Source organism: Trachemys scripta, chromosome 8, assembly GCF_013100865.1.
Source record: "Trachemys scripta elegans isolate TJP31775 chromosome 8, CAS_Tse_1.0, whole genome shotgun sequence".
NCBI lineage: Eukaryota > Metazoa > Chordata > Testudines > Emydidae > Trachemys > Trachemys scripta.
This window is the reverse complement of record NC_048305.1, coordinates 75,827,956-75,844,182: the sequence shown is the minus strand read 5'-3', so window position 1 is coordinate 75,844,182 and position 16,227 is coordinate 75,827,956. Positions and strand designations below refer to the sequence as shown.

Sequence of the window (16,227 nt, the reverse complement as noted above, 5' to 3'; positions counted from 1 at the left end):
GGGGGGGGCTGTCAGGGGGTGGGGAGTGGTTGGATGGGGTGTGGGAGTCCCAGGGGTCTGTCTGGGGGTGGGGGTGTGGATAAGGGTTGGGGCAGTCAGGGGACAAGAGGCAAGGAGGCTTAGATAGGGAGTGGAGTCCCGGGGGGCAGTTAGGGGCAGGGGTCCCAGGAGGGGGCAGTCAGGGGACAAGGAACTGGGGGAGGGTTGGGGGTTCTGGGGGGGCGGGAAGTGGGAGGGGCAGGGGCGGGGCTAGGGCGGGGCTCCTCCCGTCCTCTTTTTTGCTTGTTGAAATATGGTAACCCTACCAGAGTACTAGCACCAGCCCTGGGGGGCTCTGTGGCTGGCCCTGGCCCCAGCCCTGAGGCATGGCCATCCCCACCCCTGGCCTGGTGGTGTGGTGTGCCCTGGCCATGGTATTACCCTGTAACTATATCACGGGTAGGGCACTACCAAATTCACATCTGTGAAAAAAGTGTCATGGACTGTGAAATCTGGTCTTGTGTGTGCTTTTACCCTATACTATACAGATTTCACAGGGGAGACCGGCCTTTCTCAAACTGGGGGTTGCGGTACTTGCCACCCTTACCTCTGCACTGCCTTCAGAGCTGGGCAGCCAGAGAGCGGCAGCTGCTGACCCAGGGCCCAGCTCTGCAGGCAGCAGCGCTGAAGTAAGACTGGCAGTGCCATACCATGCCAGCCTTGCTTCTGCACCGCTGCTGGTGGCAGCACTGCCTTCAGAGCTGGGCTCCTGGCCAGCAGCCCAATTCTGAAGGCAGTGGTGCCGCCAGCTGCGCAGAAGTAAGGGTGGCAATACCACGACCACCCTGCAATAACCTTGCAACCCCCAACAATCCCCTTTTGAGTCAGGGCCCGTACAGTTATAACACTGTGACATTTCAGATTTAAACATTTGAAATCATGAAATTTCCATTTTTAAAAATCCTATGACCATAAAATTGACCATAATGGACTGTGAATTTGGTAGGGCACTAGTCATGGGCCATGGTGGAAATTTCCATGTCTCATTGTTGGCGAAGCTTAGCAAAAGAGGGGTGTCTGCATCCCAGGGAAGAGGGGACGTTGGACAATGTTGATGTAAGGCACTTGGCATTAAGCCACATGCACCAGCATCCACAAGAGCCACATGTGTTGCTCCTTTAGGGATGTGGCTTGTTGGCTGCAGCTTTTACTTTTACTTGCTTCCATGTGAGGACCCCATTGTGCAGCACCGTTAAGGATGGTGTCAACCTAAGTTGTTTGAAACAAGCCTATTTTCTGATCAAGTACCATTTAAATGGCATGTTTTGAAAAAGTGTTAAGTGTTAAAAAAACAAAAACAAAAATCTCCCCTTTTTCACATAATTCTTTTCTGCTCCTCTTTCTGTATAGAAGTTTCTTTTCAAAAGGGAGTGACTGACTACAAGGGAAACAGTGAAATTGCTTTGTGTCAAGTGCTGTCAGCTGCACCAAGAAGACAAGCTGGGGAGGCAGAAAGATATTGGAGGCGGGTTGGGTCTTTTGGGGGGCTTGGTTCTAAAACTTTTTTTAGTTACAGGAAATTTAGGTTGCATCTACACTAAGAATGTATCTGAAATTTCCTACACCTTCTGCCACTTGTGCTAGCAATGGGTTAGGGAAGAGAAGCTAGTGTAGGTCAAACTCCTGTTAAAGTCAGCAGTGTTCCACATAGGTGTAGGTGTCTGTGCATGTGGCGCTTGTTGCAGAGTCGGGGGTCATATTATTTCACCTGTTCAGAGCAGATTCAGCCAACATCAGGGGGCAGAAAAAACAGTGGCAGTCAGTACCTTGTCTACATTAGCATTTCCACAGTTGCTGTCACCACTGGAATTACAATGGTGGGAAATGTTACGGAAGAATCCCTAGGAAATACAGTTGGCACAAAATCTTCAGGCAGAAATGTGACACCACCATTCCCAGTTGATAGTGTCCCCTTAACTTGTTTTTTTGGACGATGTATAGGACTAAAATGATTTATTCCTCCCTGTCCTGTAGTTCACCATTAGATACTGTGCCAACTTATTATTTGGTCTTGCTGCTGAGATTTAGTTAAAAACTGCTGCAGCATCCATGTAGATCCCCCCAGAAGCACAGGTTTCCAAGCAGTTGCTTATGGTTTGGCTTGTGTGCAAATATGTCTTCCTTGAGGCCATTTATGTATGGAAACGTATGAGCCACAAATGGATGTTTTGTTATTTTGAAAGTTAAAAGGTACATTGATTTATATATTATTTTATTACTAGGAAATAAACAATCAAGTATTTTGAAAAATGAAGATGTAGCACAAAGGTATGATATCTAACTAATGTTATACAGTAATAGCAATTGTTTAGAGTTCTCTCTTCTTTATAGAATGTCTTTGTGCTTTTTCAGAAACTTCAATAACTATGTATAGGAGATACCTACTATTCTAATAATATTTAGCAAGTTTGTCTGCTATTCAGCACTGTAAGATGTTTTAAGCAACCCCGCAGATTTGTCTTGAGTTATCATATGCCTACCTTATCCTAAGGTAACAATTAATTACATTCACAAACTTAAGAGTGCCAAATGTTGCATAGTCAAGCATTCAGAAGTTAGGAAATGCCAGTATTAGAGCTGTCTGCAATCTTAATTTGACTTCTTTGTGTGTATGATTACAGTCTTTAATTGCACAATTACTTGCTATTTTTTTCCACAGGACCCCTGCCTTATTCAGTGCACAGACTGGACAGTGCTCACGTAATGCGAAACCCCATTAAATATTTTGTTTTCTCCTCATTGTTTGGTGTGTGGTCTCAGGCATTATTTACTGCACGCTATTCAAATCTTGCTCTGATTACAGAATTCTTACTTCCTCATGGGCTTTTATATGGTGCTCATCACTGAAGTCTCTGAATGTTTCACAAACAATTTATTTTCACAACACCCTTCAGCTCAGAGGAGGTATCATCATCTCCATTTTGCAGATGGGAAAATGAGGCACAGAGGTATTAAGGACGAAAGTATCCATGAATTTTGAGTTGCCCATTTTGAGATTCCTAGGGCATTTTTAGAGTACTTAGCATTATATAGTACCATATATGTTCAAAGCACAGCTTACATTGACTTCAGTTGTAGCTGTGACTGCTCAGTGCTTATGCAGATCAGATCCCCAGGTCTCAAGTTAGTCACCCAGAAAGTGAGGAACACATGATTAGGTTTTGTACAGACAACCTCAGTTCTGGCATTTCTTAACTTTTGAGAGCTTGACTTTTCAATCCTAACATTCTTTTAATTTAGTTTTTTATGTGTTTCCTAGGTTTTTTAAAGAAAGCAAACTGAAAAAAACAAGTTCCATCATGTGGAACTTCCAGCAGCAAAGTTATAACTCGACTTGAATTTTTGTTGGTAAACATTGATTTCACCGTACACATGCAAACCAGCAAAAAAAATATTTCAATTGCTTATGACTGAAATTTACAGAGAGGCAAAGTAAGAAAAATGGTGCTTGAGAGCTTATTTGAGTTTGCTTTAAGGATATTCACTTTGTCAACATCACATGTCAAAATATACTGTCTGTGTTTTAATGGTTATAAAGTTTTTAACTTTTTGAATCTCAGCATCTGCTGTTATTAAATAATTATTGTCTTACTCCCCCTCTTGTCTGATCTCCATAATTTCCCACACTTGTGAACATTGAAATAGATAAAAATAGAAAAAAATGTTAATCATCATCATTTTGTGCAACTGTGAAAATTTAAATCTGTAAAAATCGAGAAAAAGGTGCTTAAAAATACACATTCATATTATCCATTGAAATTATTAAAAACAAAACAGAACTCTGTCATGGCTGGTTGTAATCTTTAGATGTATAGCACAGACTTCTGCCTCTTGAGCTAATGGAATAATTGGTAGGAGCAGTATGTTGTCATCCTCAACATGGTTCAGACACTAGAGGGGGATGAGATGCATGCTGTGCCATTGAGCTTCATAGATATTTGCTGACAGCAGAGGAATGGTGAGACTTGGGAATCTTGGGTTCCATTCCAGTCTCTAGAGGCGGGTATGCTGTGGTGGGCATGTATCCTTCTGCCCCTGTTCCTTCCAACCTGTCTCTGAGTTCTTTTCATTACCTTCCTAGGCTCTTTATCCCAGTCCCAATCTTCTTGTCCAGCCAACTCTTCTACCTAAGGGCATGAAGGTTTTTGCTATTAAAAGAAAAATGTCACCCACTAACCAGAGTACATGTGGGAAAACATTTACATGCTGCTTTTCTTACAGTCCTGACTTCTGGATGTTGTGCTTCATTTACTAAATCTTTTGCCTTTTACTTGGGCACTGGTTCAGAGTTACATATTAATTCTGTTGCAATGATGTATTTACTTCCCAAATGAACTGTTTTCTCCAATAAAGATTGTTCAGACTGCCTGTGGGAGAAGGCCTGGATACTTCTCCAAGAACTTGGGGGGCGGAATGCCAAACCAGGTTTGGAAAACTCACTTAATGGTTCTTGGTTGCCACAAAATTCTAGTCTAAGTGGAATACATTGCTGTGTGAGGTCATCGTAGCAAAATGCATACCAGAGCATTAAAATGCTACACTTTGTATAGGAGAGAGACAAAAGATATGTTTGAGAGAATTGTGTATGGTAAAGTGCTGTCTATGTAATTCAATATTTACTCTGTTGTAGGAGGGCAGCACTTGAGGCTGCTATTAGAAAGAAGTTTGAATATGAGAAAAAAGCTCTGCGTGTTGTTGAACAGCTATTGGAGGAAGATATTACAGAAGAGTTCCTTGTGAATTGTGTACGTGTTTCTTTTGCAAGTTCTTATACTAATTTGTGTCCCTAGCCTCTGTTTGCCAGAAGCTGGGAATGGGCGACGGGGTGAATCACTTGATGGTTACCTGTTCTGTTCATTCCTTTTGAAACACCTATCGAAAGACAGGATGCTGAGCTACATGGACCTTTGGTCTGACCCAGTATTGCCATTCTTACGTTCTTAAAGTTCTTTTTAATTCTTGTAACAAATTTGTGTGGGTAATAACCATTCAATCATCCAGTTTCTCTTTCAGTGCTAATGTACCCTCCTCTGTTCTTGCTTTTAATATTTCCATTGTGAAAATATATATGTCTTGTTTTGTTTTTAAAGGCCTGGTTTTGCCAGCCTTACTCATGATGAGTATTGCTTACTTAGGTGAGTAGTTCCACTGCCTTTAGTGGCTCATGGATTCCAGATTGATGAGTGTGGTGTAAAAAGTTAGGATCAGATCATCTCCTCTGTGGGAAGGGGCTTTAGAGAAAGGCCCCATGATACCACCCTTTGCCCCATATGACTTCCCTGGCACCACAGCTTCACTAGAGCAATTCAAGGACTACCCGTGTTGTGGTTTCCCTAGGTGAGGCTCTGCAGAAAAGATAATGCAGCTCCAGGTTGTATATCTTTTCTGGCTACTCCCAGTTGGCCCTGCAGAATTTAATATGTGGCTGAGCTTCCTCTGCACACAGTAGGAGAGAGAGCCATGTGCAGAGGGCCTGCTCTGAATCCATATATATATATGATATGATATGATCCAGGTCACAGATAGTATTAGTCAGCATGATGTAAGGGATGTAGAATCTGGTCCATGGGGAATATATTATGTTGCAGGTATTAGCATAAAAGTGTTAAACTGAAACACTCTTGTGAAGATACCTGACAAATGCTCTATTATATTTTATCTCATGTATATGTTAAGTAGATCTGGGCAAACATTTTTGCAGTTGACTCTGAGTTCAGCTTCTATAAAACAAGTTCTCTTCTACTTGGTGCTGAAAATTTTTGGCAAGGTATGTACCATGGCTTGGGTACTCTTGAAAAATATTTAGCTGGACAGACTTACCAAAAACATCCATATTTTGGGTGTACCTTTTCTTCAAATTGTGCCCAAGGCCATAAGCACAGTTATTTTACTAAGTATTCATCACTTAAACAATAATATAAATGTAAAAGCATGAAAAGTGTCACTAGTTTTATAATGTGTACCATGTAAAAAGTGCCAATTACGCTATATACACAGTGGAAATATTAGCCGTTTACTGACAGAGAGGGAAACTGCGGAAATAACTTTATATTTTTACTTAGATAACTTTGTGATAAGATGTTGATAATAGTACTGTCTACACACTTGCTCACATCTTACTGAGTGTGCTTACCCCATTACCATTTTTAATCTTTTAACTTCTGCTTTTTAAATAGTAGTGGGTTTACTAATTTTTTTATGAACAAACTTAAGCATTCATGTACTTCTGAGTTTTGAGAGTTATGATACAGTTAATGCTTTTAAAGTAAGTCTGTTGAACTATTTTCTAATGATTTTAGGGAAGTTTTATTACCCCATCTCACTATAAGGATGCTGTGGAGGAGCGTTTTATCATCAAACTCTGTGGCTATCCCTTATGTCGAAATGGGCTAGAAAATGTAAGTTCCTTTTTAATTAATATTTTGATGTTAAGAGCTCTTCAGCCTTTCTTTATCTTTTCCATTCTCTCTTTGTCATTCTAATCATCTGAGCAGGAAACATTCTGTGTTACTCCCAGGTGAAGGTCCTGTTGCTCCCCCCTAAAATCTCTCTTAATTAAGGGGAAAGATTTAATTTGCTTATTTGGCTATCACTACTGCATGACTGAATCCTTTGTCATCTTTGTAAACTGACAAAGAATAATATGGATTAAACATTATGGATTCATGACTCCAGCTGTACAACAGGAAAAGTTTATTTCCCATCCTAGAGTTTTCTTTTCAGTGAAAGCACATATCTCCATGGGAAAAGAGGCTTATAATGTTTAAAGACAATATTTTCCCATGGATACATTTTAGAACTCTTTGTCACTTGTCTGGATAGGATGGCTTCATAGGAGCCTCACAACTGTGGTGTTATACTGGGGGACTCAGAGTGATCGCAGAGGTATAGATCTATCTGCATAGGCCCTCAGGAAGCATAAATGAGATTTCAGAGTGTGAAGTACAGTTACATAAACTGTGTTGTAATTCTAGCTGCAGTATAGTAGGTAACTAGTTAAATCTGTTTAATGCTTTTCTATTACAAGTAGGAAATAACACTTCCTAGATTTAAAAAGTAACATTAATGCTCTCAATCCCTAAATTTGACACTTTAAGTAAGTAAATTTCCATGGTACTGGTATTTGTACTCTGACAACTAGATCTACTTGTTTCTGGAGTTTAATCTCTCTATTAATGTCACATCATAATACAAAATAGGACTAGCCTCTGTTGTACAATTGAAGTCTAATGACAATAGTATCAATTTAGTAATTCCAGTATGGCAAATATAGTCAGGAAAACAAAATAATCTGTGTTCTCCTTAAACTAAAGTGAAAGATCTATGTCTTACATGTTTCTAAGACTCTTATTTCCATGGGATAAAAGCACTATTTAGTATAAGATTTTCTAGGTCAAATGTTAAAGGATATTGCTAATTTCATAGATTTGGACACTGCATCTAATCATTAGCTCCAATTTATGCTTTATAACATGCAAGAAAGTCTATTTTGTGGGGGTCTTGGGGGATGCAATTTCTGTTACATGTTTGAAATACTTCAATTAAATACTGATGACAGATGACCAGATTGTGTCATCCAATACCTTCATACAGAGTGGAGGATGCTCTGTGTGTGGTTGCACATGATGGGGAGTGTCAAACACCTTTAGCACTATTGTCCCCCTTCCTAACACTCGGCAAAGAGCTCTCTACTGGGTCGGGTTTATGTGTTAGAAGGGAGGAAATCTCTTACATGGTCCTTCCCCTGGCCCCGCAGAGATTTACCTGGGCTACTATTTTATCTGCTCCGTGGAGCCATCTCTGTGGTAGTCAGAGGGCATAACTTGTAGGACAGCTTCATAGGAGCCTCACCAATGTGGAATTAGAGTGGGGGACTCACAGCTAGCACAGAGGCCTCCTGCAACTCTCCATACAACAGTTACACATGAGTAATGTTACTTTTGCAGGTAGTCCCATTGGCTTATATATTCCAGTCACCTAATTTGTAACTGTAATTTTTAACATGTGGTTTAAAACAAAAGATTGATCTGAAGTTATTATCCTGGTCTTATTGGTAAGTGTATTCCTTTTTAGGTGCCAAAACAGAAGTACAGAGTTTCAACAAAAACAAACAAAGTTTATGATATTACAGAAAGAAAGGTAAGGTTTCAAGTCTTCCTTTAACGTATCTAATTTTGTCTCCTACATTTATTTTTGCAACAGCTTTCTTACCAAACCTTGTTCAATCACCAATATACATTTTGTTGTTAGCAAAATGGGTTTTACAAACCTGTAGAGTATAAAATAGATAACCACTCTGTCTCTCGATGCTACCTACCTTTTAAAGGAAAATGCTATATTGTGCTTATATTTAAAAGGAACACAGTGCAGACAGTTGCAGTCCAACAGAAAGATCTTATTTGCATGTAAATTCAAATCTGACAATACTGATATATTGCAGATTTGTGAGCAGGTGGCTTTCTCAGCCTCCTCCAAATCAAAGATTATATAGTTTTCATAGGGTCAAAGTTCATCCCCATCATACAGTTGGATTTTTATTGACAAAGAAACTAACAACAGCATAGCACAAATTCCATCCTAAGCCCACCAACAGCTTGACTACTCCTAGTGTTCTTTTTTGATTACTCTGCAACTTAGACCTTATTTCTAGGCAACTGCTCCCTTATATTAGGTACAGAGTTCATAATCTGTTTGCAGTAGTGAATCAAAGGCATCCCTTGGCATTTCCCAGCAGGATCTATGCAGAATAGCACTGCCAGCCTATCATATGATCCGAGATTTTTCTCTCTCTTCTCTCCATACATAATGTCCATACTGGGTCAGAGCAGTGATCCGTCTAGCCCTGTATCCTGTCTTCTGACAGTGGCCAGTGCCAGATGCATCAGAGGGAATGAATAGAACAGGGCAATTTCAAATGATCCATCCCCTGTCATCCACTCCCAGCTTCTGACAGTTGGAGGTTTAAGGACACTTGGAGCATGGGGTTGTGTCCCTGGTCATCTTGGCTAATAGCCATTGACAGTCTTATTCTCCATGAACTTATCTAATGCTTTTTTTTGGAAGCTATTTATAATTTTGGCCTTCGCTGTATCCCATGGCAATGAGTTCCTCAGATTGACTGCATTGGATGAAGAAATTCTTCCTTTTTTTTGTTTTAAACCTGCTGCCCATTAATTTCATTGGGTGACTCCTGGTTCTTGTGTTATATGAAGGGGTAAATAACACTTCCTTATTCACTTTCTCCACACTATTCATAATTTTATAGACCTCTGTCATATCCCCCCTTAGTTGTTTCTTTTTCTCAGATGGACAGTCCCAGTCTTTTAAGCACTCCTTGCATATCCCTAATCTTTTTTGTTGCTCTTCTCTGTACCTTTTCCACTTCTAATATATCTTTTTTTTGAGACGGGGTGACCAGAACTGCATGCAGTATTCAAGGTGTGGGCATACGCTGGATATATATAGTAGCATTATGATATTTTCTGTTTTATTGTCTATTCCTTTCCTAATTGTTCCTAACACTCTGTTAGCTTTTTTGACTGCTGCTTCACATTGAGTGGATGATTTCAGAGAACTATCCACGATGATTCCAAGCTCTTTCCTGAGTAGTAACTGCTTATTTAAACCCTGTAATTTTGTATGTATAGTTGGGATTATGCTTTCCAATGTGCATTATTTTGCACTTATCAACATATAGTTCATCGGCCATTTTGATGTCCAGTCACCCAGTTTAGTGAGATTCCCTTTGTAACTCTTTGCAGTCTGCTTTGGACTTAACTATCTTGAGTAATTTTGTATCATCTGAAATTTAGCCACCTCACTGTTCACCCTTTTTTCCAGATCATTTATGAATCTGGTGAGCTGCATCTTACAGGTGTGGTCAGATGTTTGGCTGCGTGTGTGTGTTCTTTCTGCGTGCTGTGCTGACCCTGGCCAGATAGTCTGTATAGAAGGCTCCAATTTAAACTGCCCAATAGATCCACAGACTCAGGTCATAGCAAAGGCACTTGGTCAGGTTTATTGTTAATGAAGCACAGTCCTAATGTCCTGGATCAATGGTTACAGGTACACTAACACATGTATGCCTGTTGCAATGGACTAGCTGAGTTAATGGCGGGACTTTCCATTATCCCCTAGGCCAGCCAAAGACACTTCCTCTGAGATAAATTTTTATACACAGATACAAATAAGTTATGTATTACCCCTGACGGATTTGGGTGCCACCTATTACCGTATACATGTTGCTTCGATCAAAACATCTCTATCCATCATGCTATCATCCTGACCTTATCTTTAGGATGGGTCAGTGTGTTCCTGTTATCTTTGGGGAATATGTTTGGTATCGAGGTGTTCTGGTACTAGGATTGCCAGGTGTACAGTTTTCGACTGGAACACCTGCCAGCTCCCAGAATACCAAAATAGTATGGCAATAAAGTCATGCTGAAATGATATGAAGCAGCAAGATCATAGGGCAAAAGACACAGGGCAATATTTATCATTTTGTGTTCAAAGTGCATATGATAGAAAAAGGTTTCTTCCTTACGTACTACAAAGTTATCAGGGGCGGCAAGTTATATGGGCCTGTAGTGCCCGGGCTATAGCAATATTCAGGATATGGGGGCCTGATTCCACACGCTGTACCTGCCCCAAACGCCGGCTCTGAAGCTCCCATTGGCTGGGAACTGCGGCCAATGGGAGCTGTGGGAGCAGTGCCTGCGGACGGGGCAGCGCACAGAGCCACCTAGCCATGCCTCCTCGTAGGAGCTGGAGGGAGGATATGCCTCTGTTTCTAGGAGCTGCTTGAGATAAGCGCCACCCGGAGCCTGCACCCCTGACCCCTCCCGCACCTGCCCCAGCCCTGATCTCCCCCCCGCTCCCCCCCCGAACCTCAGTCCCAGCTTGGAGCACCCTCCTACACCCTGCAGCCCTCATCCCCAGCCCCACCCTGCAGCCTGCACCCCCAGCTGGAGCCCTCACCCCCTCCCACAACCCAACCTCCTGAGCCAGTCCAGTGAAAACGAGTGAGTGAGGGTGGGGAGAGCGAGCGATGGGCGGGGGGGGGGGGAATGGAATGAGCAGGGGGCAGGACCTCAGAGGAGGGGTGGGGCAAGGGTGTTCGCTTTTGTGTGAGTAAAAAGTTGGCAACCCTATTTGGTACCATCTTTCTGGAATGTTTGCTTATATATTTTTATGCCTAGCACTACTTAGGAATGTGTGTTTTTTGCAATATCAGCCATGTTCTTGCCAGATTCTGTGAGCAGGGGCTGCCTTTTGCTCACAACTTAACTTTGCTTTATATTAGCAAGTTTTAACCATTACTTTAGCTCAGGCCTTTGATACGAGGGCTTATATTTCAGGCCCTCTTCCTACTACAACAGGAAGCACTAACCATCTTGTAGAATAAGGTCCATTCACTGCTTAAACTGTTCTTCCATCTACCTTTTAAAATCTTTAGTATTTTATTTAATTCCTCAATCTTATACCTTTATGGGGATGGGGAAGTGTTGTGGTGCAGAGTAAAATAAAGTGGCAGGAATTGCAGGTATAATCTTATATTCTGCATTCTTTGAACTTCATGTTTTGAGATACGGAGCAGAGGATGCAGCAAAGAGTCCTGTGGCACCTTATAGACTAACAGACATATAGGAGCATGAGCTTTCATGGGTGACTACCCACATCTTCGGATGCATGTAGTGGAAATTTCCAGGGGCAGGTATAAATATGCAAGCAAGAGTGAGTAAGGCTAGAGATAACAAGGTTAGTTTAATCGGGGAGGATGAGGCCCTCTTCTAGCAGTTGAGGTGTGAACACCAAGGGAGGAGAAACTGCTTTTGTAGTTGGCTAGCCATTCACAGTCTTTGTTTAATCCTGAGCTGATGGTGTCAAATTTGCAGATGAACTGAAGCTCAGCAGTTTCTCTTTGAAGTCTGGTCCTGAAGTTTTTTTTTGCTGCAGGATGGTTACCTTTAAATCTGCTATTGTGTGTCTAGGGAGGTTTGAAGTGTTCTTATGCTCCTATACGTCTGTTAGTCTATAAGGTGCCAAAGGACTCTTTGCTGCTTTTACAGATCCAGACTAACACAACTACCCCTTTGGAGCAGAGGATGAGATCCACAAATCCAGCATTTGTTCTTCCCAGAGTTGTGAATTGTCAGTTCTCTTTTAGATTGCATGCCTTTTACTTCTATAAAGAGTGCTCAATTTAGCCTAACATCGATGGCCAATTGTTCGTTCAAAGTTCAACACTGGCCAGATTACAAATAAAAAAGCCACTTTTGCATGTGAATTGTACTGCCTGTCTGTAAATTGTGCAGTACGCATTTTGAGGCAAGGATCATGCTTTCCTCTATGTTTTGTAGAGGTCTGACTTCTCTGTTTGTGTATTGCCAAGGACAATGTTGGTGCTTAATATGTAATAAAAGTGCAAGGAGAAGGCCTATAAAGTTGCAAGGGCTTCAGTGGGGGAGCATGTTTTTGTTTTGAGGTTTTTTGCATGATAGATAATTTTGTAAGATACTTGTTTTAGTTTGGTAGAAGCCCTTACTGGTGATAGGCTCTTTAAAAATGTGAATTCTGCTATCTACGTTCTTAATAATGTAAATGAAGATTATCCATTTAAACCAAAATAAAGATGCTTTAATATCATATTTTTCCAGTGTTTTTGCAGCAATTTTTGTTACAGAGCATCTAAATATTTTGAAGCTCAGATTCCCAAAAGTCCAGTGTGGATGCGAGAAGAAGAAAGGTAATTTGATCACTTGTTCTTTTTGTTTGTTTGTTCTATGTGAGTTCAGGTACAGTACAACTAGGTGTGAGACAATAATAAATGGTTATACTGAAACTGAAGAAAATCTAAAACTATAAAAGGCTAATGAGGTGTGTGTTATAAAAGTTGTATATATAATCAAGATGGTAATTTTACCATATTGATGTGATTGGCAATATAAATGCCAGTTAACAAAATTGTTCAGGGTCTGATCTGGAGAGGTCCTGAGAAACTATTATTCCTATTAACTTCAAAAAGTCCTTCTTAAGATTGGAATAGGCATTTTTATAAAATATACTAAGGATAGGATTAATTCATTTTATCCTATTACAAGAGTTGTTCTCATCTCAACATAGCACTGATACTGGATTTGAAGTCAGACATTAAAAATGTGCATCAGAAAACAGAATATAGGACTACAACAAAAAGCAGTACTATATCTTAGGTAAAATCCTAGTTTCACATTCTTTTAAGCAGCAGATATGAGGAAAAAGGCAACATGCATTTTGGAAGGGTGTAATTTTGTCATTTCTCTTGGTAAATTGACTGCCTGGGTAAGTAGGGAAATAAGTACTTGAAATTAACCAACCAGACCACTGGATGTCACCATTTCACAGTACAAATACCTGCCTGGAGAAAGGTCATACAAGTTTATCTAACTTGCTTCAGAAATATTCTCTAAGGCCTAGTCTTCACTTACCGGCTGGTCCGGAGGCACGCCATCGATGTTCTGGGATCGATCCCGGAAGTGCTCACAATCGACGCCGGTACTCCAGCTCGCCGAGAGGAGTACGCGGCGTCGACGGGGGGAGACTTCCGGCCGCGTCTGGACCGCGGTAAGTCCGGAGTAAGGTACTTCGAATTCAGCTACGTTATTAACGTAGCTGAATTTGCGTACCTTAGTCCGAAGTCCGGACTAAGTGTAGACCAGCCCTAAGATAGTGGTTTCCAGAATCTCCTGTATTTAGCTCTAGTTCTAAATGGGGAAAAAAGCTAAAACTAAATTTTGAGACTGACAGGGTTTGCTAAGAATTGCCTAGACTGCAAGCTCCTCAGGACTGGGGCTGTCTCTCATTACTAGCACTGTGTTGATGTTATATAAAAATAATAATTAGATGTAAACATGTAAACACTATCTCTGAAATCCTTTCAAGAGCAAAGAATAAAGTTATCTCATTGAAAATCTGCAAATGGAGAATTTTGCGTGATACTGCAATACAAATAATAAATAGTATTTTGACATGTTTTATTGTCATCTTGAGATTTCAGACTTAAAACATTGAGATGAATGGAACAGTTCATATCCATCAGAGCTATTGTTTCAGGCTGTCTGTGGATTGAGGACAGCACTGCATTGATTTTCATTTGGTTCATGTTTAGAAGGTTTCCTTGCAGCCTTGCATAGGAGCTAGAAACAATTTTAAAAATAAATATCCAAAGCAGTGGTTGTCAACCAGGGGTTTGTGTACCCCTGGGGGTACGCAGAAGTCTTCCAGGGGGTACATTAACTCATCTAGACATTTACCTATTTTTACAACAGGCTACATAAAAAGCACTAGTGAAGTTAGTACAAATTAAAATTTCATACAGACAATGACTTGTTTATATGCTCTATATACTATACACTGAAATGTAAGTGCAATATTTATATTCCAGTTGATTTATTTTATAGTTATATGGTAAAAATGAGAAAGTAAACAATTTTTCAGTAATAGAATGCTGTGACACTTTTGTATTTTTATGTCTGATTTTGTAAGCAAGTAGTTTTTAAGTGAGGTGAAACTTGGGGGTACACAAGACAAATCAGACTCACTTCTGAAAGGGGTACAGTAGTCTGGAAAGATTGAAAGCCACTCTTGTAGGGCACCGTTGGTGCTGCAAACAAATAAAAAAGCAAGCTAATTTTAAGTCCCAGTAGACATTTTTGTGGGGGGGAGGAGATCCATCGAACACTTCTTAAATGGGCAGGTATTGTCAGGGTGTTTTTCTAAAAGCAATATTAAATTTTCCTTTTGGTTTATAACAAAAATGTATTTCTAAATATACTGGTAAACTTTAATTTAAATCAGCAGTGGGTTAGAATTAGGACTGTCGATTAATCGCAGTTAACTCACGCGATTAACTCAAAAAAATTAATAGCGATTAAAAAAATTAATCGCAATTAATTGCACTGTTAAACAATAGAATACCAACTGAAATTTATGAAATATTTTGGATATTTTTCTACATTTTCACGTATATCTGTTTCAATTACAACACAGAATACAAAGTGTACAGTGCTCACTTTATATTATTTTTATTATAAATATTTGCACTGTAAAAATAATAAAAGAAATAGTATTTTTTCAATTAATCTCATACAAGTACTGTAGTGCAGTCTCTTTATCGTGAAAGTGAAACTTAAAAATGTAGGGTTTTTTGTTACATAACTGCACTCAAAAACAAAACAATGTAAAACTTTAGAGCCTACAAGTCCACTCAGTCCTACTTCTTGTTCAGCCGGTCGCTAAGAGAAATAAGTTTGTTTACATTTATGGGAGATAATGCTGCCCACTTCTTAATTACAATGTCACCTGAAAGTGAGAATAGGTATTCACATGGCACTGTTGTAGCTGGCATCACAAAATGTTTGTGCCAGATGCGCTAAAGATTCATATGCCTCTTCATGCATTGGCCATAGTTCCAGAGGTCGTGCTTCCGTGCTGATGACGCTTGTTAAAAAAATAATTCATTAATTAAATTTGTGACTGAACTCCTTGGGGGAGAATTGTGTGTCTCCTGCTCTGTTTTACCCGCATTCTGCCATATATTCATGTTATAGCAGTCTCGGATGATGACCCAGCATATGTTGTTCATTTTAAGAACACTTTCACAGCAAATTTGACAAAATGCAAAGAAAGTACCCATATGAAATTGCTAAAGATAGCTACAGCACCTGACCTAAGATTTAAGAATCTGAAGTGCCTTCAAAAATCTGAGAGGGACAAGGTATGGAGCATGGTTTCAGAAGTCTTAAAAGAGCAACACTCTGATGCGGAAACTACAGAATCCAAACCACCAAAAAAGAAAATCAACCTTCTACAAGTGGCATCTCACTCATGATGATGAAAGTGAATAGGGTTACCATACGTCCGGATTTTCCCAGACATGTCCGGCTTTTGGGGGCTCAAATCCCCGTCCGGGGGGAAATCCCCAAAAGCCGGGCATGTCCGGGAAAATCGGGAGGAAGGGAGGGCTCAGCGGGGCCTCTTTGGCCGGGGCCGGGGTCGCGGGGCCGGGGGCATGGTGCCGGGCCGGGCGCGTGGTGCCGGGCCGGGCTGGGAGCCGGGGGCCGGGCCCGCGGGGCTGGGAGCCGGGCCGCCGGGGGGTGCGCTGGGCCGCGGGGCCAGGAGCCGATCCGGGCCCGCGGGGCTGGGAGCCGG

The 16,227-nt window shown here is 40.8% G+C and overlaps 1 protein-coding gene across 5 annotated transcripts in view; it reads left to right on the top strand.

The window, feature by feature from the left end:
• RPAP2 (RNA polymerase II associated protein 2) overlaps window positions 1-16,227 on the top strand; it is a 73,093-nt gene that overhangs the window by 801 nt on the left and 56,065 nt on the right. For all 5 annotated transcript variants that reach the window (XM_034778133.1, XM_034778132.1, XM_034778131.1 and 2 more), the window contains exons 2-6: window positions 2,262-2,307; window positions 4,670-4,784; window positions 6,339-6,437; window positions 8,113-8,178; window positions 12,696-12,784. In XM_034778133.1, coding sequence (XP_034634024.1) covers window positions 2,262-2,307; window positions 4,670-4,784; window positions 6,339-6,437; window positions 8,113-8,178; window positions 12,696-12,784 — 415 coding nt within the window. The remainder of the gene's footprint in view (window positions 1-2,261; window positions 2,308-4,669; window positions 4,785-6,338; window positions 6,438-8,112; window positions 8,179-12,695; window positions 12,785-16,227) is intronic.